The sequence below is a fragment of the Lonchura striata genome, chromosome Z (genome assembly GCF_046129695.1).
Source record: "Lonchura striata isolate bLonStr1 chromosome Z, bLonStr1.mat, whole genome shotgun sequence".
Lineage (NCBI taxonomy): Eukaryota > Metazoa > Chordata > Aves > Passeriformes > Estrildidae > Lonchura > Lonchura striata.
In genome coordinates, this window is record NC_134642.1 from 20267591 (window position 1) to 20292057 (window position 24467).

A 24467-nucleotide genomic window follows, 5' to 3' on the forward strand; every position below is an offset into this window, starting at 1 on the left:
TAAATGTATTTTCATATGTGTCTCACAAGGTATTTGCAGATGGTTGAAGTGACAAAATAAGGGTTCTGGTCTAAAATCAATGTGCGTTTAAGATATCGGATACATCTGCAGATTTTTTATTTGACTGTATTAAAACCTTGCAAAGGTCCCTGATAATATACGGATTAAATTATTTCACCAAAAGCATCCAGTTTGCTGTAAAAACATCTTTTTTCCCCAAGTTCACCACACCATACTTTATGATTCTAGTTGTTATAGAGGACTTGACACCTAGAGTGACTGGCCTCACTTTCTCAACACCCTTTAAATGTGTCAGCTGTAGCTCCACAGATGCGGCTATTCATACCTTAGTGCTTCAAATGTTTTTTAGTGCCATGGGAGAGGGAGCATCGTGGGGCAAGGAGCAACAGGACACAACCAGCACTGCTATCTGCACAGCCAAAATTTACCTTGCTATCAGTTGGAGCAACTGACTCAGCTTGCAAGCTTTTGCTTCTTAAAGAGGAGGGGGACGGAGAAAAAAAAGAAATTAAGAGGAATGCACTTGACTACTTGAGTGCAATATTCCTTCCTTCCTTCCCTTCCTTCCCAGGACGCGGCGTTCCCGAGTCGGCAGCGGGCGGTGCGGCGCGGTCCCCGCCGTGCGGCGGCGCCCCGCGGCCGCGCCGCCCCTGCGCACGGGCACCGCGGGGGGAGGGCCGCGCCGCGCCGCGCCTCTTCCACCTGCCCGCGCCTTTAAAGTTGCGGCCGGGCGGGACGCGGCATGACTCGGGTCGCGCCGTGCCGGACGCCGCTGCCGGGGCGCCTCACGGTCTCGTACACGAAGCGGGGCCGTTTCTCCCCACCGCCCCTGCCGAGCCGCTGTTCCTTTCCCGGGCGGCCGGGAAGGACTGGTGCGCCCGGGAGATGCCCATGCCCGCCGCGGCTGCCCCGCGCGGCGCACCCGCCGTGCCCGGCGCTGCCGCGGTTCCCGGCGCCTCCGCGCCCCGGCAGCGGCAGGGCGGGCGCGGGTAGTGCCGCCGCTGCCGCTTCGGGCCCCCCGCAGGGCGAGCCATGGAGCCCGGCGCCCTGCCTGACCTCCGCGACGTGGAGCAGAAGCTGGGGCGCAAAGTGCCCGAGAGCCTGGCGCGGCCCCTGCGCGGGGAGGAGCTCCCGGGCCGCCCCGCCGCCGCGGGCCCCGGGCCCCGCCGCCGCCGCGCTGCCGCCCTGGCCCGGCTGGAGACGAAACTTCAGCTCCTGAGGCAGGAGATGGTGAGTAGCCGGGCGCAGCCTTGCGCACCGCCGCCTCCCGCTCGGCAGCGCGGGACGGGGCCGCGCTGCTCCGGCCGGGCGCCGCGGGAAGGGGCTGCTGCCGCTGGGAGAGCGAGGCCGCTCCTCCGTGCCTCCGAGAGCGAGCCGCTGGTCGCCTCCTTGGCTCTTCTCCTCGCAACGGGGCAGTTCGGCAGGGACTCGTAGTTGGCTTCTGTTCCTGTCAGCTCGCTAGAAGTACTGAAAGCTGGAGTACCAGTGGGAGAAATAAGGCACTCTACCGTTGTTGTAGCTGCATTTTCTGAATTGCACCTGTTTCCTGATCATGGCTAACACGTAAAGACACACAGGATATTTTCAGGCTGGAAATTCGGCCTGGAACTCAGGGACCTGATTGCTGGACTTAAGTCGTCAGAGACTTAATTAGTTCCAGACAGTCTGCAGATTATGAAGAGTAATTCTTGAAAAAACAACTATTTCTACTTTGGTTGAATGGGATGTTTTCTTCCGCCAGTGATCTGTGATAGCACTATGCTGTATGTAGTTTAGATCCTTGACTTGTTTACTATCTTAGTGCAGGTGCTTGTCCGACTTTGTATGTCACCATCTCAATAAATTGATTTTGCCATAAAAGGATGCAATAAAACTGGCTTGTTTTTTTTTCTAATACAAACCAAAAGGAACTCTTTGCAAGCAAGTGACAAAATGATTAGTGAACACTCAGCAAATACGATCTTGACAATGGAGGGTATCTCAGCTATATGAGCACAAATAGCTTCCATTTTTTTAGTGTGTGTTAATGTAAAGTCCCAGAAGACACTTTTAGTAGCAGTTCTTTCCATAGCTCCTGCCACTAAGCTTAATTGAAAATAGGATGAAATTTGATTGGGTTGGGATGGGGATTTTTTTTTTTGGCAACATGTTGAGATAACTTTATGCATCAATCTTGGAATTCAGCCATTTACAGCCAATAAATCAGTATCATTCTATGTGAACAAGTTCAATGCCTACCACAAGACCCTCAACAGTGCTATATATAGGTACATAGTTGTGTGGGTTAGTAAGGGTTTTTAAAGAATAAGTATGTTGAGCAAAAAGGGGAAGAGTAGCACTATTTTGAGAGTTAACAGCCAAGACGTTAATGTTAAACTTGAGGTTAGAAATTACACCTGGTGTTGTATGGCTTAATACTTTTTAAGAGATCTCTACAAATCAAACTGTCAGTGTATTCTGTGAAGCTGTTTTAGCCACCATTCAGTACCCAGACTGGGCCAAACAAGAAAGCTGGAGAGGAGGACTTCAGCAGCATGGAGTGTCAGGATGAGGGGGAACAGCTTTGAACTGTAAGAGGGTAGGTGCAGAGGTATTGGGAAGGAGTTATTTACTCAGAGGGTAGCGGGACACTGGGACAGGCTGCTTGAGAGACATTGTGAGTGCCTTTCTGCTTGTCGTTTGGAAGGTGTCCCTGCCCCTTCCAGGGAGGTTGGAACTAGATGATCTTTAATGTCACTTCCAACCAAAGCAATTCTGTGTTTCTGTAATTTTAGGGTAGCGATCACTGGGAATTTCAGTTTTAATATTGAGTAAGACACTGCTTATTTTTTAATTTTAAACTTGCATGATGGCAATAAAATGACCTGCAGGTAGCTTATCATGCATGGGATGTTAGACTGCAAAGGAAGTAAATAAGATTACCAGAGTTTTTGACAGATCATGACTTCACATCAAAACTAGGCCTATTAAGTGAATTGTCCATTACTTCACACTTGCAAATTTCATGTCACGCTCTCTTTTGCCTCTTTTTCCTCCCTGCGTCCCTTTTCTCTCCCTTCCATAAGCACAAACATGTTTTAGTTCCTCTCCTGTTTTTTGTCACTTCAACGACTGACTTTTCTTTCCTCAACTAATTTCTCATGCTGAGTAAGAGGACTTGGGTTACAATGCTCTTATCATTTCTGGTCTGTATATCCCCATTAAACCACCAGTACAATGACTAACTATGAAGTATTGGTACCCTGTCTATACCTTTCCCATGCTTTCAGCTGTCTTCTGTAATCCAGAGTGTGAAAGTGGACTACCTTCCTGGGTTTTTCTCTCTAGTCTCTGGCATCTTCAGGATTTTCCTCAACCCCAAGGGTTTCTTCAGCTTCTTAATCTGTCACTTTCCCCTCTGCAGTTTTCTTGGTGGACATACTTTATAAATTTAAGAACAATATCAGGTAAAAATTGTAGTTACTTTCTGTGTTTCTTTCTTCTTTTCTACTGCATATAATTTCTAAAATGCAGCTCAAATATCTGTTTTCTATTTTCTTATTTCACGCCTCTTTCTAGTGCATTATTCTTTGGCTTTGGTGCAAGGCATAGGAGGTCTTTGACGTTTATAGCTGCTGCAGTAGTAAACATGCAAAAAATGGACATAATTAGAAAACCAAGCATCATGTGTTCACCTTTCATTTTTCTAGTTGTACAATGATGGCAGGTTCCTCACTGAATTTTGGATAGACTTCCCTCTGTGTTTGTTACTTGCTCATTCCAGACTTGAGAAAAACTTTTTGTAAACATATAAACCCCAAGGTTATTCAGGTCCTTTTCTAGTGGTATATAAAGAAAGAAATCCTGGGGTTTACTGTGAGCTACAGTACCTGGCAAATAGGTGGGGTGTATGTAACAACTGTCCATCTGCTGTGTGAAGGACTTGAGTCTTTCCCTTACTCTTTCAGATTCTTTTGCAGTTGAAAATGATTCTTTTTACGTCAAGCCTGATTTTGCTAATAGCCACTGAAATCAAACACAAAGCACACAGAGAATCATTCTTGAAATATGAAATTTCTTGGCCAGGTTTACTTAACTTTTCTTATCCTTCATTTTCCCATGATGGACACTACATTGGATCCTGAAAACCTTTGAGTTATAATGCCATAAATTAAAGATCAAGCAAAATGTAATTGCCAGCGTGGATCAGAACACTGTGCTCTGGTCAAACTTGGGTGGAATGAATACCTCCCACTATCTGACCCTTGATTCAGTATGAAATTTGTCACTATTAAAATCTTTCTTCTTATGGTCTTTTAGGTGGAATGTTCCGTTGGGGAGTTGAACATAAACCTTTATAGCTGCATCCTTTTTTCTAGTGTACCATGCTCCTGAGGACACCAATCAACATATGCACCTTCAGTGCAGTAAATAATCTGTGAGTTTCATTCTGCAGCCTGAAATGATACTGCTTGTAAAACCTCATTTCTCCTTCACAAGTTCTGGCATTACTCAAAGGGAGATTTTTTTTAACACTCAAAGAGGTTGGGTGGGGTTTTTTTCCCTTTAATTCAAAAGTTTTCTAAATCAACTCTTTAATGCCTATTTGCAAGCTAGAAATTTAAACACAGTTTAGTCTGCGTTACTTACAAAAAATTTTAAAAATGTTTTACATCAAAATATTTAAGGCAGAAAAGATAAGCTGTGTCTTGGAAGTGAGGGGTGGATGGCAAAGCTGGGACTTTTAATGAGATTCCTTCCAGTGAGCATTGTTAAGAAACAAATTTTGTTAGTGAGTCTGAACATCTAGCTGGGTATACTGAGTGCAGCAATTTTTAGACTGAAGGATAAATAATCCTATTTTCAAGGAGCTGAGCATGCTAAAGGCATTTAATATAGGGGAATATTCCTCATGCTAACTCATTAGTTGAGTTTTCTTCTCCTTAGTTCTCCTATTCAATTTTAGTATAACTGTTTTTTAAAGGCAATTAACATTGTTAATTAACAATCCCTGAAAAAATGAAACTGGAATTAAGGCATATGTAATTATTACAATGACAATTCTTCTTGGTTGGTGTTTTCGATTGTTTGGTTTGTCTTGTTTTCTTTATGCTTTTTGTATTGGTTTTGGGGTTTTTTTTAACCATCCCTAGCACATTAATGAAGGTTCAGGTTGGAGGACTGAGCTGTTGTAACCCTATTCTACCAGCTCTAGAGAGTCTGACAAACTTCATATTTGCTCAGATTTATTAGACCCACAGTTGTGGAGGATCTGCATTTATTTGTTTCTTTGAAGGACTGATTTTAAAAAGTCTACAATTGTAGACTTAAAATAGACCTTTAACACATGCTGTAGGTGCAGGCTGCCACATAAACTGTTTTTTTTGTATGATAACATCAGTTGTCTTAACTGAAGCCAAGATCTGGCTTCAGTGTGTCTCCTCAGCAATGCAAAGCTGTGTATCAGATGCTGGTTTTCTGTTAGATTAATTGTGGTTTTTGCTTAAAAACTTGACTGAAGATAAAATCTTAAATATAAAATTACTATGTAGGTGAGTTTGATTAACCTTTTTTTCTTAATGAGCCGTTATTCAGTGAATCCCTGAAGTGAGGTTCTTAGACAAAAAGAAGGCATACAGAAATAGAAATTAACTTATTTCTCCAGGTCCTCATGAAGTTCACTGAAAAAGGGGTTAATCCTGTATCTTGCTAGCAAGTTCTCTCCATATCCTCCAATTTGCATGATGTAGTAGTAGAGGAGTTGGTAGTTTTTGCATATAATGCAGACTGAGCAGTGATCATAACAGTGACTCACGTTTAAACGGTGTTGTAGATTAATCCTTAGGGAAAATAATCAAATCTAATAAGGAAAAAACGCAACTTAATTATAGCACCAGAACTTTGCCAAGTTTTCCATCTTTTCAGATCATCTCTGGTAGGATGAGTTGACCAAGGTTATTTAAATCAATGCATATTTAAACATATGTTTTGACTGGCAAATCTCACTCAGTGCCTGGCAGAAAGATTTGAATTGAAGAGTTTGTCTGTTCTTACTCAGCTTTAGCTGCTGCATGGCCAAGAGTCAATAAAACCTTGCTGGCACCTTAGCAAGTAGCATCAGTGTGAGATACTTCAGTACACATGCATCTGTCTGGTGTGAATCATCACGGCAGCATCAGGAATACTCAAGTCAAAACTTCCAGTTAGACTGGCCATGTACTGTGAGACTTTCTCCAGCTTTTTTTTCAGAGAATATTTATTATAATTTCATTTTTCCTTCCTGATTACTTTTTCAAGAGTAGAACCATTGAAGTTGATTTTTGAAGTCTGATTCCTGACAATTTGTAATTATATGAATACGAAACCACTTCTGCACGGAGTTGCACAGTTCATGATAACTTTTAGCAAATAGATTATAACCTGTCTGATGAAATCATCATAACAGCATGGCTTTCATAGAATACCCTGGGGTGGAAGGGCTGTTTCATAAAGGGACTTGTAGAAGACCATCTGGTTTCAGCTTTAGAAGGACAGAGCGTCTGGGTGACATTGTCAATCACCCTGTCCATCTTGAAAACCTCAGCTGTGTAACTGGGGAATCAATCATTCTCATGATTGATTGCCTTCACTGAAAAACATTGATCTCATATTAAGAGAAGTTTTGGTTCTCTTTGTATCAGCCCAAATTACTGTAGTGCTGTGAGGAGATACTCCTATCCGCAGGCCTTCTCTAGGGAGAAAACACCTACCTCCTTAAGTCTTTCCTCCTTTGGCAGATTTTCCAGCCCTTTGATCATTGTAACTATGTGTGGATGCTTTCTTTTATGTGGTTACTTATGGCAACAACAAATTAAAATTACCTTTTGTGCATTAGCATGAAAAACTTGAAATGCACAATACCAAATACGTATATTAAGCAGAGGTGATTGCCAACAAGTGCATTTCTACTCTTGAATACTTTCTTTTTCCTAACAGGAAACAGTAAAAGAAAAATAATGGATTTTCAATTCATATTTTACAGGTTACTAGATTATTTGTCTGTTCTCTACTCTCAAGGTCAAAACTTAGTAAATTTTCCACAGTGGGTATATTTATTATCCATGTGTTACATTTCTGTCCATATCCTGGAAGGGAGGCCAATTACTGGAATCTGAAGCAAATGAAGATGAAGTTAAAAAGACAGAGGATCTGAGCTGTTGAAAAGCAATTGTAGTTCAATTAAATTGAGTGCAATTTCTCTGATGAATTTATCTTGCATTTATGAACATGGAAGTTATGCTTACTGTATGTAAGCAGTTCCAAAAGATGGTTCTCAATTTACTGTTTGTAAAGATGAAGAGCTCTGATCATAAAATTGCAAGACAATCTCATAATAAAAAGGAAACTTTTTTGTTGTGAAGACAGACTTATAGCCTTTGCTATCCAGCCTTACTCCCATAAATGTGACTTCTAATTATACGCTTTTTCCTGTGGTGCAAGTCTTTGTGGTAAGTAGCTGGAAGCAGCTCTGATTCGGAGGGTGACCAAAACGTGTGACCAAAACATATCCAGAGGGTCCATAAGCCATCTTGTATTACATCTTTGAAAGATAAACAACATAGTTCAACCTTTCAGGCTTTTTCAAATCTAGTAGGATATTGGGACAGTAATTTATTTCACAGGTCACATTTTCTGTGTTTCAGTCCTGAGTCCCTCTGGTGACTGTCTGAAAGTGAATGTGTGGAATAAAATGTCTCTGAGAATCTCCCTCTTTGAAGTAGCTCTCAAGGAAGTTTATCTTCTATCATAGAAGAAGATAAGGAAGGACACTAGAGAGTATATATATGTCAGGTATATAAGTGTATAAAGTCAGCTACTCCATTTTTTCACGATATGCAAACTTGCCTACAGCTTCCATAAACATGGAAAAGGGCATACTGGCACACCAATGCAACCCTGGCCTCAGCAATCCAATCCTTGTCTATTCCTACCAACCTAGCTGTTCTTAACACTTCCAATTTGTCAAGAGAATGGTATGGTACATTTCTTAATTAACTGTAAACACAAACTAGCTAAGCTGCCAGAAAAGTTATCAGAATATTTCATTTACCATGCTGTACAATAGACTCCTCTACTGAGAGGAGTATGGCCTTGGTGGGTGCAGTGCCAGATGAAGTGAAAGCATTTAGTGATTTTAAAACAATGGTAAATTGCTATTTAACTACTGGGGGTTCCAGATTCTATAAACATTTCACTGGCATAATTTGTGATTTTGTTTGCTTCTGTTATATATCATTTGCATTCATGATTCAAATGCTTCCAAAAGAAGAGCCATTTTACTGCATTCTGGTTTAGCTGTGAGCCCTCTTTATAGGTACACAAGGAAACACAGCTAAGAACTGTAATGCAACAAGTGTTTTCAAGCTCACACATCTTTACCCCAAGATAGAAAAAAATAGAGCAGCTTGATTGCTTTGTATTTTTCTTTTTTTTTTTTTTTTTTTTCTTCCTACAGGATTTCCATTGGTTTAAAGAAGTGTTGTATTTGAGGTAGTTGCACTGCTCTTGTTAGCTCAGACACTTGCTTATGAGCTACAGCAAACATTGGACATTACTTTCTTAACATTCAGCTTAAAAGACTTTTTAATTTAAAAACTTAAGACTCAGACCCTGATCCTTCCAATGATCCTAAATGACTAGAAAAAAACAGTCTTGACACCAAGGAGGAAGTGGAAGCATTTCTGTGGAAGGAAGAATAGGATCTGTACTGTTCAGCCACCCCTTTAGAAAACTAGTGAAAATTGTGTAGACAGGCCTCTACTCAGCCCTGGTAAGGCCATATCTGGTGTGCTGTGTGGGGATCCATTTTGGGCTTTCCAGTTTAAGACAAGGAACTACTGGAGAGCTGGTCCAGCGGAGGGCAATAAAGATGAGTAGAGGTCTGTGGCATCATCTCTCTTATGAAGAAAGCCTGAAGAAACTGGGCCAGTTTAGCCTGGAGAAGAGACAGCTAAACCAATGTCTTAAGGGTGGCTGTCAAGATGAGACTAGACTCTCTTCAGTGGTGCCCAGTGACAGGACAAGGGACAATGAGCACAAACTGAAATACAGGAGGTTCCATCCAAATATAAAGAAAAGCTTTTTTATTTTGAGGATGGCTGAGCACTGGAACAGGTTGCCCAGAGAGGTTATAGAGTCTGCCTTTCTTGAAATTTTTAAAACCTGCCTGGACTGGATCCTGTTGAGCTTGCCTTAGCAGTGGTGTCATTAGATCAGAGGTTCTTTCCAACCTCAACTCTCCTATGATTCTCTGATTCTGAATATCTATCATCTATCTCTCTATCTATCTATCATCTATCTTCCCGGAATGAGATTATTTTGTACGTTTATAAGTGTGCCTGGAAAGGCTGCATTGAAAGGCTGGAACATCCTTTTGAGTTTGGCAGCTACTAGAGACCATTTTCTTTGTTAGACAAAGGCAAATGGTGCCTGTTTAGAACAGAGTGCTTGATAATAAAACAGTGACAATGTAGAGGGTTTAGGTTGGTTTTTGGTGTTGAAAATCTTTTCATGGGCAGAAAGGTTTTTTAGATGGACCTGCACAAAAACATGACAACTTGGAGAAGTCATACAAGGAGTCATTGTAAACTTTAGACTGATTTTCTATTCTTCTTGAAACTATACAGCTATGAGAGGAGCAAATATGAAGACAGAATAATTTTTACAGGACTCACCCTGTTCTGTGACTTCAGCTACATTTTGCCTTCAGAGGGCTGCTTCAACCACTGTGATTAATGGCTTGTCCACATGTCCTGGCAGAATTGTGCAGTGCACTGAAATATTTTTATTTCAAGTGGTGTTGTGTGGCAAGGTTCTAGTGTTACAGGGTTTGTAGTAGAAAACTGTAGATCCTGCTACAGCAGAGAGAGGAGAAAGCTTCTTTGCAAGAGAAAAGCATACCAAAGTAATAGTGATAATTCTTCAAAGGCATGTGGAATTTACATCCTCCTTTGTTACCACCTGTCGCTGGTTGCTGTGACTGAGGCAGGGAAATAAAAGCAGGTTGCTCTTTTCCCTGTAGCCAGATGAGGTAGCCATCTGTGATGATAACTTCATAAAGCTGCTTAGGCATTCACCTAATTCAGTGCAGAGCATCAGTCCATGCATTTCAGACAAGAAAGAAAATGCAACCAAAGAAACACTATGATCTTTAATATTTTGTAATTTTTCCCCCTTCATTTTTATTAATTTGTACTCTGGTGAAGTTTAATAACAAGATTACTTCAGAAGAGCTGTTACCAGCTCTTTTGAAATACAACCAAATTTCTCTAGTCCAAATTTTCTGTGTTTTCCTTGACTCGTTCTCTCTTTTCCCAGGTTATACTTGATTATTCAGAAAGGCCATATTTATCTTTTCCTAGCCATGTTTTGCAAGTCTTGCACCTTATTTTTCCTCCCCTACTAGCTTAGTAGCTAGTACTTCCTTGTAGAAGAAGAAATGAGAAATGCAAGCAATGACCTTGATTCCTTCTAAAGCTACTCATACATCTGATAACTGCATTGACAGCTATGATTAATATCCTTTGCTGAGCTAGAGTCACACTACAATACCCCTGTGCTCTTCTATGTAGAAATCTTTGCTAGGAACAGATTTAAGTATAAAAAGAGCAATATGGCATGAGCAACAGTTGTTCAGGAGAAGCTGAGGACTGCACTATATGGTGTGGATAATAGATATTGATCAGAGAAGGGATCAAATAATGTGGAAAGAAAATGTTACCTAGAGTGCCTGGTCTTGCCATGTAGTTTGTAGTTCATGACTGGTTACTCTTACTACCTTCTCACTTACTTGCCTGGAAGCATAAAATGTATGTTTGTCTAATTGTTAATATTAATTGATAATCACACCTTGTGACCTCTGGAATGAATTGCCTTAGTGTGTTCTGTGGGAAATAAAGGAGTCTGTGGGGTTTTGAGCCAAAAGGGCTCAAAGGTTCCAGCTGGTTGCAGTTCTCAACAGCCTGCTCAGCCCGTTGTGCTGGCCAGTTTCAGTATTTCAGCTTGCTAGAAATGGTTGTAGCCTGTTTGCTTCTTGATTTGTATTCTGTAGGTCCCAGATGCAGGTTAGCTGCTGGCTGTTTGGTACCTTCTTAGTGGTGAGAAATAACTAAATTACTTATTTTTTTTATGGATACCTGGAGGTTTAAAAGGATGTTTTTGTTTCAAAGACTCAAAATAGGCAATTTGATGTTACCTAAAGACCTCAAACTTGCTAGTACTTTTAGAGAGCTATGAAGACTGTGTAGGGACCATGTTTTAGGAGAATGGTGATTACAGCACTAAGGAGATTTGGACGAGGAAAAATTAAGCTGACTTTGAAAGACATGGAACTTCAAATAGCTTACAAAGTGAACATAACAAAAACAAAACAAAACCCCTTACTTTTTTAAGATATTTACTCATTTTTATTCAAAAATTCAGCATGGAAACATAATGCTCATAATGTTTTAATAGGGGAAGAATTCCAGTTATCTGCAAATCAGCTTCTAGGGCTACTGAAGCATTTTTAGGAGCACATATAATTTATAATACCAAAGCTATCTTGAAGTTCTTTTCTTATTCTTATCCAGATAAGCCTTCAGTAAATAGGACTGCAGGTTGCCTTTACAAGAGATCAGATGGTTAGATTAGAAATGTGCTTTCAATAGGATATACCCCATCTCCAGGAACACAGAATTGCTTCAAACAGAATTCCATTTTGAATTCTGGGGAGATTCAGGCAAAGGTTTTGCTTTTTAATTGTATGTGTCTCTCCAGCAGTATTGCGAAAATAGACTTGAATTTCAAGAACTTTCAGATTTCTCCCCAGCATTACTGTTGTTGTGTTTCAGTTGTAATTTAATGAAATAAGTTATGTGTTTTGATGACTTTTTAATAGTTTTTTTTGGTTTGGGGGGTTTTTTTAGGTTTTAAAATATTTTCAAACTTTGCTGGTATCTCTATAAAGGCAGTATTTTCAAACTTTGCATATACCTGTAAGCAAACCCTATTATCTTCTTTTATTTTAGTTATATTGTTTTGAGTATATTTCCACAGAGCCAGTATTAAAAGTAATTAATTTTGAAGGGATGAACCAGGATGGAGTTATTACTTTTTTTTTCATTTTTTTGCATAGTGTTTGTAGGATTATGTTTTGTTCAGGACAAACATAAATAAGGCAGAGAGTGAAATTCAATGAAGAAAGGAAATTAAATATGTTCTTGAGCCCCAGTGCTCAGAAGACACATGCAGTCCTGCATTGTGGCTGGTGTCCAGAGCACTTCATAATGATGCTGTGATCATCCATCTGTTGTAACACTTTCTGACACACACAGCTAAATATTACAGCTTCATATTGACCTGAATGTTTGCAATGGAGTTATCTTTTCTATCAACAAATGTGGGTCTATATTATGGATTGTTCCAGACATGTTCATGTTTGTCACAGTAGATACATTTCTGAGGTCAGATGATTCTTTTTTGACAATAGTTTGAGGTATTTGGAAATATTCAGTAGAATCTTCCAGCAGCATTAGAAGTTTTTCCTCTTCACAAATCCCTACATTCCTCACTGCTTTCTTTCATGTTAATTCAATTAAACTTTAAAATTGTCAGGATTTTCCTTTTATATTTTTTAACCTTCTGTGATGTGATGTTTCTCTCTTTGAATTCTGTGGTACTTCCATTTATTTAAAGAGCTCACTTAACATTTGTTTTATTTGGACAGAAGGAGAGGAAATAAGAACCTAAGTAATTAACTTTTTTTTTCCCTCTACTTGCTCTCAGTTTTATGTCATGTTTCCTTTTCACAGTCATTGTCATATCTGCTTAGGAGATACTTAAATAGATTTGTCTTTTTCACAGCAAAATGAAGAGATGGCCAAAAAACTAAAGCAAACAAATAAAAATATACTTTCCCTCCCTCCCCCCCCCACCCCCCGGGCATTTTTTATTACAGTTAAGCATACAAGATACCACAAACCTATGATGTTAAAAGAAAAAATGCATCCTACTGATCAAATGATTCATCCTAATCATTGGTATGTTATTATCAAAGGTATTAATGCGCTTGGCAGTCTACCCATACATATTTCCCAGACAAGGACCATGCATCTTTCAAGGCAGTGAAAAAAGGCCTTGAGATTCATCTTTTCTAGTTTTTCAGAGATAATTTGACTAAACAATTGCACAGCTTGGTAGTATGTATTTTCCTGTTGAGTGTAAGGGAAACAATTAGTATCATAAAATTAAAATATTAAACTAGAGAAATGTAAATCGCCAATACTGTAATTTCCTGTACCAGATAGTGACCATATTAACATAATATTTTGTTCATATATTTGCAAGAAATGTCCTTGAAACCTGCTCATTGAGTTATTTACTCTAATTGCCTACTGAACTAACTTGCTGTCTCATGAAGTTGCTTTGCTTCCTAATTATTCTGGTGTATTCTCCTACATTATTCCAGTGGTGGCTCAGACCTGACTTGCCCACTTCCTTGCTTTAGCTAATGAATTGGTAAGCTCTCCTTTTATATATATCTCCTTTTATATATGGAATCACAAGGTCTCGCTTTCTCCTTCCTAATTAAAAGTCACCGTGCCTAAGCTGTGTTATGTGGCTGCCAAATTTTACACACAGACCTGTGGAAATATTTATTGTGAGGACTTGCAGTGGAAATACAGGAATTTGAAGCAGGAAAATGACTAGGCTAGTGCCTCTGTTTAAAGTAGCTAAGGGTGCAGACAGAAACTGAAAACTCAATGGCTACTCAATTTTTGAGCAGCTGGGAGTTCAACAATTGTAATGAATGCTACCTAAAAATCTGATGTGAGGGTTTTAACAAATTTGGAATCTTCAAGAGATGCAAGATTATAAACAAACTCTTGCAAAATAAGTAAAAAATTAAGTGATCAAAACTTCTGTGGTCTGCCACAGTATTTTTATTATGACTCATTTATGGAAGTGCAGCTGAGAAAGGTCAGTTAACTTACTCACCTTGCAGAAAAAAAGTAAATCAGTGAAGCAAAACTAAAAATCGACAATGGATCACAAAAATTTAGCTTTTGTATATCTATATTGTATATATATTGTACAGTAGATATTGTGTATATATATATATATACAATATATATATGCATATGTATGTACTATATAGATACTATATATAGTATGTGTATATATATGTATATGTACAATATATATTGTATGTATATTGTATGTGTTTGTATATATATATATGTAGCTTTTTCATGTGCTCCCTCTGGAGCTCCCTCTTCATTGTCTGACGTTTACCACAAGCCTAAAAATCAGGAGAAAATAAATGGGAAAATGATACAGCAATCCATTGTAACACAAGTCCATGTTTAAAGAAACAGCAGAAGATGCAGAAAAAGCTGTTGATCTACATTTATTACTATTGACTGGAATTTAATTTAGCTAGCTCAATGTGAGATAAGTCACAGAGTCAGAAGGCATAATGATGAACATTACAGTGCCTACCTTGACTCCAACAGTCTCATCCTCTTCTAGGCTTTAGTCCACATCTCCATTGTTTTGAGAGAGCTTATACAGTGTTTCATTCAGGCTGGTTGGGTTAGCTTGAATTATTGTGGTGTTTGAATTTACCACAGTTAGTTGGCTTTTCTGTGGAGTGCATGTGGCACATTCCTACAGTCAAGTTACTGTTGCTCTGGTCCACAGAAGATTCCTTCCAGTTAATGACAGTAAACTTGTCTTCTTACTCTCTGTCACAAAAAACTCACTTCATTTTTAACAGGAGATGCTGACGATTCAAATTCAGGAGAAGTTCAAATTCAGAAGTCAGCCTAGGCATTCTAATTTTTTTCATCTTAGTCCTGAAATACCTTTGTCTAAAGCAGCATAATTGTATGAAGAAACCAATGCAAACACCTTGAATCGGTGGGACAATTTAGAAGCAGCGAGAAGTTTAAAGACATGCACATGCATATGTTTTAATTTAAGTAGGATGTAGCTCCTGCACAGCCTATAAATCATCCCGTGTGTTAAAGGAGCAGACATTATTTGTGGTGTTATTTTATTTTAGACATGTTAAATGGGGAAAAAAAATATCATCTCTTTTGCTCGCCGGTGTTGGAAAGCTGTTGTAGTATTACTTTCAGCTTTCTCATCTTCAAATGGTATGTTTCATGCTTTGAGATGGTGGCTTATAAACAAGTCCTGTGCGTGTCTCCAGACTTACTCTGTTGTAACCATGTTAACTTGGTGACTCCAGTTAAATAACACATGAGTTCACATATTCTGAATTCTGGATTTTGAATAAGTTGCTTATGGTATTTTAGCTTGTTATGGTCTCACAGAATTAGTCAATGAGGTTTTATTGACCAGTTTTTTATCCTTATATATCTTCTTACTGTATTTGTATCTTGATAAAACTTGAGTAATTGCCAACCATTTTTTTAATTCCCTCACCCTTATCTTTTGCCTTGTAAATTAATTTCCTTAGTTACTTTAAAACTTGTTATTCAGTGTTTGTAATAGTAAAAGTAACAACAGGAGAAAATGGAATAAGGTCAGTTTTTTTTCAGAAGAGACATCTCAGAATGCAAAACAAACTATTATTTGGATATTGATTCTTAGATATTTTTAATTGCATCTGGAATTAATTGATGGAATTTACTATTTTATGAAAAGCTGAGATAATCTCCCTTTTAAAAATTAAAGGGGACACATAGCTGGCAAGCTCTTCATCCTGAATGATAAGGGAAATAGAAGAAATTAATAGGAAAGCAGAAAGCTATCTCTGACACCTCCTAGGAAATGGAAACAGTAATAGTATTTAATACTCATGAACCATAGTAGTTATGCACACTAAACAATACTGTTTGGTGTGGAATAGTTCTACTGGTTGAAATTCTGTTTGTAAAAAGTGTGATGGAGATGGGTGTGGTAGTGTTTAGCAACAGATGTAATTGGCTGCAGGTAGTTTCATCTAACCTTTCCCTGTGTTTGTTACCTTCTGCAAGACTTCCAGGCCTGAACCTCCTAGGGGCTTTCCCAGGAGTACTGTATTTTGGTACTGTTTCCATCCACTTCCTCTTATCATGGAATTTGTGTACAAACTCAAGATGTTTTAGAACGCAGATTGCAGAACAGCTAACCCCAGATTCATTCTGAGATTCTGTGTAGAGCAGAGCTTCTAATCTGAGTGACTTAAATAGCCCTCTGAATATTTTAAGTTGTAAATATAAGATTTTGTCTATTGTGAGGACTTACTTCACTGTGCTCTGGCTACAAAACTTATCCTGAGAAAAATACTTTATTATTTAGGTTCCATCAATTCTTTTCCTTTTACTAGTAGACTCTTTATGGCACAGAATATAAAAGTTTTGAGAAAAAAATGAAACTGAAATTATTTAAATAAACTTAGGGATCACTTTTCCACAAACCATTTTTTATGGTTGCCATTAATATCCCTGTAGAATTCCTGTAACTGGAAGAAGCAGCATGTGAATCCAGGAATTTAAAAGAAAGTAATGTGCAGGAAGAATCTAGAGTTTCAAACAGCTTTCACACCTATTTAGCTGTCATTTTAGGTTTGCCATTTCATTTGCAGAGGGGAAGGTGACCCACTCTATTTGTAACTGACTGGAAGCTATGTCTGCAGAACATGCAGCAGCGACAAACAAGGCTGTTTTGCCCAGATCTGACTTGGATCCAAAAGCTAAGTGATCAATGCGCTACTTTGGGTGACTGCCAGGAAGCAATAATTGTCTTTGTTAGCAGTCCTGGTCTTTAAAAGCTTTATTCTAAAAGCAATAACCTAGTCAATCTTTCTCAGAAACACTGAATTATATTAAAAAATAGCATGAATATCCGTGTGTCTCTCTGCATATATAAGTATTACACAAAAGCCCTTGTGTTTCCATATATATCAATTCTCTTGAACAAATTATAAGTGTTTTACATATTATTACAGAAGACCAAAAGAAAGGAAAATATATTTTATTAGAATGACAAGTAGGAGAAGGAGGCACAGACAGGTGTTTAGTCCAACTATTTCTTCCAGATTAAAGTTCTTGTTCTTCTGAATGCTAATGTGTGCGCTTATGCTACCAGAATGTGTTGCAAGAAAAATGCTATCACTTCAATTTCATTATTTTCTCCTGCTGTGACTAGCTCTTAATGTTAAACATTTAGTATCCTTCTTGTGATCAGCACTATTGCAAATATATGGAGCAAGACTAAGCAAAAATATATAAAAGTTAACTTGTAACAGGAAATTAGTTGTTATTCTCTTGTAGTTTTCTTTATATGCCATAAGCTTTTCCTGAGGACTGATCCATAATAACACACACCTTCCCTATGGTGGTCCTATGCTCTAGCTTTAACTTAAAGGACAGCTATAAAAACTGTTCTGACAAGCCTGTATTAGTTATGATGCACTGTTCAGATTGTTCATGAAATGCACCTGTTACTGTGCATAACAAATGGAGCTGTCAAGCATGGTGAGATTTTATTGTGTTTAGTCCTGTTAGCTGAACTGTCTTGGACTGACTTGTTTACTCCAAAAACACTCCAACTTGTATACTCCAACAACTTCCAAAATAAATGGGTTGCAACTACATAAGTGAGTAAAAGCTGATGTGATTATGTCTGTGCTAAAGCGTGTAAGAGGCAAAAAATGTCATTTTGCCATTTTTGTGTTACTGAACTGATGATGAAGTAAGCCATATTAAAGAAAGATGACACTTGTTAAACTACTTTTTAATATTTGCTTTAGGAAAAGCACGCTCTTGATATGGGAGATTTGGAATGACAAGGTAGTTAGGAGGAGGATGATTCTGCTATTCAGGAATGCAAAGAATTGCTTCCAGTAAGGCTATTCCACAAAAATGCTGAAGCTGTTGCTGTATTTAGAGGAAAAAAAATTATTTCCTGTGAACTGAACCTGAAATATATGAGATGTCCACTTTATCTAAAAGGGACTGTTTCATTTGTGTCATGTGGTGCTAGTTCTGTTAAACATTTCCTTAATCAGCCTTTTGGGAAACTTGTCTCCGAGCATGTTTATATTCAGCAAGTTGCTGAAGTCTGTAGTTGCATTTGTGAAGTTGGGTAATTTACTACTTTCATGACAGTCTAGCTGCTGAGCAAATGGTTTATAGTGATTTATTGGTTAGAGTAGAGGAATTGGCTTGGGCAGGAGAACTACAAAATGGTCAATCTGTTTTCATAACCTCACTTCTGAAACAATGATAGATGGGCAGTATTGTTAAAACCATGAATGGTAGGTAGAACTGTTTTGCACGGTTTTGCACAGATTTAACTGTGTTAAATCCTGTGATACTGGATTGAGAATAATTCAGAAATCATTCTGGGGATTGGGGAAGGAAGCTGGGAATACATATGATGGTTACATAGGCCGTCTGTTACTGGCAAAGCTTGGAATGTCTTTCTGTTGGGTTGTTCCTGACCTGTAACTAAGAATGCACCAGCTGTTCACTCACTCTCCTCTCCTCTTCAGTGGCATTGGAGGAGAGATTTAGAAGAACAAAAGTGAGAAAAACTTAGATTGTAATAAAGGCAGTTTAAAAATGAAGGAAATAAATGAACAAGTGTTGCAAAGTCAGTGGCACACCTTATCCCACCAGGAGACCAAGCCAGCCCCAAAGGAAATATTAAATGCTCAGATTTTATTGCTGGGCACAACATTGTATGGCAAGAAATATCTATTTAATGAATTCTGGTCAACTGTCCCATCTCTGTTCACTCCAAGCATCTTTCTGAATCGTAGACTACCTCCTGAGGGTGCAGAGTGAAAAACAGAAAAGGCCTTGATTGCTCTCCCTTGTCAGCAGGAGCTGAAACATTGGAATGCTACTGACATACTTTGGTCACAGATACAGGGAACAAAACCATAACAGCTGCTAGGAAAAGTTCTAGCTGGATCCACTACAATATTCTGCAGTATCTAAGAGAATAAAAATACATTAAAATAATTTTTGAACATCTGTACAGATCAGTGTCAGTGAAATTTGGGATACTGAGAAGATGGCATTTGAGTATGGATAGTGTTCAGTTTATACTCTTGGCAAAATAAGATAGAGTGTTTGCTTCCTAAGAATACTCATTCTGTTCCAGACCATTGTTTATGAATAATACACGTGCTATTTTTCTGTACAATTGTGAACTGGAGAATTGTATAAAATATCAATTGTCTGATGTGTAATAGATCTTACTTGTTTTTTCTTTATTTTTCAGTTGAGTGAAGACTTTCAAATTTTCAATGTGGCACATAAGACAGGGTCTTTTGTTCAGAATCAGGGTCTTTTATTCTTCAGATTATTTTTTCCAGTATCTGTGATGTTTCAGATAAAGAGAAGGAAGCTATGAATATAAGCCTTGTCTTTATTTGTCAGCTGAAGTGACTTAAAAAGTTGTTTATATAGTTTGCCTGTTAAGGAAAACATTAAGATGGTTAACTCAAATAATCTGTCAAATGCAACACTGTAATATTTCACTGTGCATTACTATTAACACTTCTGTGTGTTTGCATCAACCACCACAATTAAGTGAGAAAGTAGGAGTTTGTTCTTAATGTCCAATTTTTATTTAGATAGCTGTGGCAAATGCTTGCTCCATGTCTATAATATGTGGTTACCTCTGAATTTCATCACCTTCATCTAATACGAGTTTAAGTAACTGAAAGTTACAGTTTCAATAAGCTAAAGATTTCAACTCTCAGACATTTATTTAGCAAATTTTCATGTCCACTCAGGAGTAGTGTGAGTAAAAGTTAAATACCCACAAGCTTTTTTCCAAATTATGCACATCTGAAAATTTTAGGTTGCCCAAGTAGCCGTAGTAAGGATAACTTGGGGTGAATAGATATCTGTAGCTGTAAGTAGCTTAGAGTAAGGGTAAATAGAAATGGCTTTGTGTCTTGCTTCTCTGATTAGTGAAAGGCTGTCCCCAGGAGTTGTCATAGCAGCTGTGTTTCTCATCTAAACAGTGTTGTATCCTTGTGCATACAAGTCTTGCCATTGACTATCAGTCCTGTTAATGGAGTGCTTAGGGAGGCCGACCAGGTTCCCACTTGACCTTAACTGAAAGTGTTAATATAGGTATACTTTGGGGGCTTTTTGTTTGGTTGGTTGTGAGCTTTTTTTACTAGTGACTGGAATAGATTTGTCCTAGATAGGAAAGTTGGATATTTTTTATGTGTTTTATTTTAGCCCATTTTAGCCTGCTCTTTGGCTTGATTATGAAAAGTAATTTTTTAAATCACTTTTGCCTTCTAGGTTAATCTTCGAGCCACTGATGTGAAACTTATGCGCCAGCTCCTACTCATCAATGAAAGTATTGAATCAATCAAGTGGATGATTGAAGAGAAAGCCATTGCCAGCAGAGGCAGCAGTTTGAGTGGAAGCCTGTGCAGCTTGCTAGAAAGTCAGGAGACATCCCTCCATGGCAGCTGTAACAGTTTGCAAGACTGTAGTGATGGACTGGATGGAATATCAGTGGGGAGTTACTTGGACACCTTAGTGGATGATGTCCCTGGTCACCAAACTCCTTCAGATATGGACAAGTTCAGTGATTCTTCTGTCACAGAGGACTCACAGTCTCTGCATAAGCATCCCAAAATTGATTCTGATGAGTACTACTGTTTTGGTTAATAAGAACAAGTTCCAGTGGGACACAAATGCACTTGTACTTACTCTTTTTCTTTGCTGCTATTTTATTTCATATGCAAAACCCCCAAAGTCCTTTTGGAAGGAGAATATGATACTTCAATTCTATTGCATAACTTTTCTATTTCTTCTAATGCATTTTGTCCTTGATGTATTGGGCTTGTCTCATCCTCACATTTTCTTAATTTATTGTCACAATTTTTTTTGTTTTAATTTTTTACAATGCTGTATTCACAAGTCTGTAAAAGTGGTCAAGGAAAAGCTTTATCTTTAAAATGAAACATCAGGGAATGAGTAACAATTTTGTATTTGTTGTTAATAAAGCATCTTCTAATAAATATATGTTGTCATAAATTTTCTTGACTACCACATCTGGCCTTTCCAAAGAGAATGTTCTTATTGAGCCTTAAATCTGAATCTTGAAAATACCTCTACAAAATAATTTTCCTTTTCTAAGCAATGAAATTTGATTCTGTTAAGCTGTCTTCATTTGAAATATAAAGCATTCTAAACTTTTCTGTGTGGGATTTCTTTAATTTTGCAATATTCTCTTGTCTCTAGCCTAAATTTGATGTTAAATTCTGATTCTAAATGGTTGTGTTTTTGTTTTTTTTTTCTTTTTAATTCAGCAGTGTTGCCCTGCTGTCTTTTCCTTTCCTGTTTTACGAGTTTGCCTTAACATTTTTGTATCTACTAGTGCAGTTAAGACCTGCAGCTAATCAGTTACGTTGGAAGTAGCTGAGAAGTAAAACAGTAACTGTTTCATGTAGTGCCTCTGTTTTTGAGGCTGCCCTGGTCCCTGCTTTTGTGAAGATTAGATGGTAGGTTTTTCTTTTAAGTGCTTCAGAATCATAAGAAACCCCCCAAGATTTTATCCTTCTACAGTAAGAAGAAAATTAGAGTAAAAGAACTAAAATTTAACTAGACACCCTAGCAGATGATGAATCTGTATTTCCAGCGTACAAACATTGAAAGAGGTATTGCTACTTACACATTATTTAAAAGTGTTCTGTTTCACCAAGTTTGAAAGTATTCCCATTGCCAGTGAAAGCATGAAATCCCCTCGTTAAAGTAAAGTTTACTAAGTATAAGGCAGGCTCCCATTTAAAAACTACTGTAAACTTTCTGAAGGATTACATGTACTTGCAGCAGTTGATGTATGTGGATTTAGTTCATTCCGAGATAGTCCAATGGGGTTCTGTTCATTCAAGCCATGTTTCTAGGGATCCATCTTGTACAGTCTTGAGCAACATCTAGTGTAAAGAAAAGGTAAAAAATCAAGAAATTTGAAGTGGTAATTTGTGCTTTGTGACCAATTCCATCACTCTTCAGTACAGATATCTCTGTCTCTCAGAATTAAAAACCAAGATGTATACTTTTCTTTGGTCATCATGATAGAGAATTTGGAAAAATATATTGACTGGGAATTCAAAATATATTGTATTATTTTCAGTTATTTTAATCTAGGGAACAGACCTAACTCCCTGATATAAAACTGTGACTCTCTTGAAAATTTTTCTACTTTATTGTTTGGCATAGAAGTTGAACATCAGGAAGTATACACTCTCTAAATCAAATGTGAATGTGCAATATACAGTCTTTCCTTCTCCGACTGAGATTTTGGGCAGCAGGCCAACAACATAAAATTTTTTCACTATGAAGAAAATCAAAGAATATTCTTAACATAGCTTCTCAAATATCAAACTATGCTGGAATTACTTGAAGGAAAATACAGGCTGTATCTGTCACCTACTCACTCCCAGCTGTAGCTCTGGATAAAGAGTAATGTAATCAGTGATAGATTTATCACATGATGATTTAAAAGTCCATTTAAATGGAATTCCATGATAGTGAAACAAAAAGCCTACTAGTAGAAGCAGTAAAGCAAGAGCTGTATGTGGTTGGAAGCTTTTATTTCTCTATATCTCTTGACTGGTAGTGGGGAAAGAGTACAATGCCAAAACAAAGATGTCAGAAGACTCCTAGAAGGAAACAAGTGTTTCCAGGTGTTGGGATTCTGATATCAAAGAACATGAACATCTTGGTTTTGATTTCTGAAACATAAGAGCTTCAAAGATTTAGAGTGACTTGTATTTCTTAATTGGAATTAACAGGATTTCATAGTCAAAAGATAATTATATACTCTTGTCTTGCCACTTAAAGACAGACCATGAAATTTGAACATCTCCTAAAATTAATCAAATAATTTTAAAGTGAACTACAACTTGACTGTTTAGACAATGGAAAATCCAATGTTCATTAAACAACTATTCCTATTGGCTTGTTAACTTTGTTTTTAAAAAGTTTACATTTTTTTCCAGCTTCCTCTTTAGCTGTTTGACTTTATTCTCGTGAAGTTCTTGTGTGGCATAAAGGAATCTGGATGCCTTCTTCCAGCATGGACTTCCTTTTAGCTTTTGATCTATTTCCAGAACTAAAAAAATAAAATTATTGAGTACAATAGGGCAAAGTATATGAAAGCACAAAACTATGTCTTTCAAATGTATAAAAAAGCAAGAGAATTTTTTTAAAAGGCATGGATGCGTAGTAAATGTTATTCATTTATTCTTTGTCATTTTTTATCACCTTAGCTCTTTTGAGACTTAGCTTGCTTTAGGAATGACAGACAGTTTCAAGACACTTTGTAAAATCACAGGTGATGAGCAACACCCAGCCCATTCCTGTTTCTATACCACTGACTGACGTTTTGTCTTTGAAAGGCATTCTGCTATGTAAGCTGTGTAATTCAGAGATAATAAAGGACACTCAAAAATAAGGTAAATTTAGTACACTTTCTGTTTTAGGATGATTGTTTCCTGCTAATTGGGGCCAGCTAGTAAATGGATGTGCTCTGGTCCACAAAAAACCTATTGAAGGTGGTGGGGGGAAACCTAGCATTTTCTCATCTGAAAACTCGGACTTTGAAGATTCTGCCAAGGCAGTCTTGTTACAACATTTTGAGGCACTTTCAAAGGACCAATTAAAATTCTTTGAAATCTCCCTGCTAGCTGCCAAGTCTAGTATTGATCTCAAGGTTGCATTGGCTCATGAAGAACCAAGCAGGAGCTCTTGAATCATCCATCAGGAGGCCAGAGACCAAAGAGAGAAAAGCTTCTCTGCCTTCAGAAGGTGAACTATCATTGTCCTATAATAGAAACAAGATTCCTATAAAATACAGAAATTTGGTGTATCTTCTTAAAGCAAACCCTGACTTTTGAAGAGAGTGGTAAAATGGTGGAAGTTCAAATGCTGTTGAATCATTTGAAGTATAAAAAATCTCTGTATTTCTCTTTGAAAAAGAAAACTGGTTAGTCAAGGTGGGTGAAGTGAAGTCTGAAATAATGTCTGGTAGCTGCATCTCATATAATCCTATGTAATCAACTGAGAAACTGAGAAGGTTTTGCTTCATAATCTTAAGCAGTTACTAAGCTGTTGAAAAAGCTTGTGCTAGTATTTTTCATCTTGCCAAAACTTGTGAACCAAGTCTAAAAGATGTGTCTTTGACATAAAGAATTAGCATATACCAAATACCAAATACACATGAGATCACTAGAAAGCATCAATCACCTTACAGCAAAGGAAGCTTTGTTTCACTTTAAATGTACTTACAGCAAGTTTGTCTTTCTCAGAATACCTATGAATTTACTATAGAAACAGTTTAAGAGCATGTGACCCTGAAACAAACAGAAGCCTTTCCCTTACATAAATTAAAAAGAGATTAATGCTGCCTGCACTTGACCCTCCCATTGGCCAGAGATTAAATTTCCCTATGAA

General features: G+C 38.0%; 1 protein-coding gene across 1 annotated transcript; it reads left to right on the top strand.

Annotated features, from left to right (window-relative positions):
- The first annotated feature begins 1053 nt into the window (after positions 1 to 1053).
- LURAP1L (leucine rich adaptor protein 1 like) lies at positions 1054 to 21205 on the top strand. Its single transcript, XM_021525576.2, has 2 exons — positions 1054 to 1251; positions 20304 to 21205. The coding sequence occupies exons 1-2, from the start codon at positions 1054 to 1056 to the stop codon at positions 20676 to 20678; spliced, it is 573 nt and encodes a 190-aa protein (XP_021381251.1). The 3' UTR covers positions 20679 to 21205.
- Positions 21206 to 24467: the final 3262 nt, after the last annotated feature.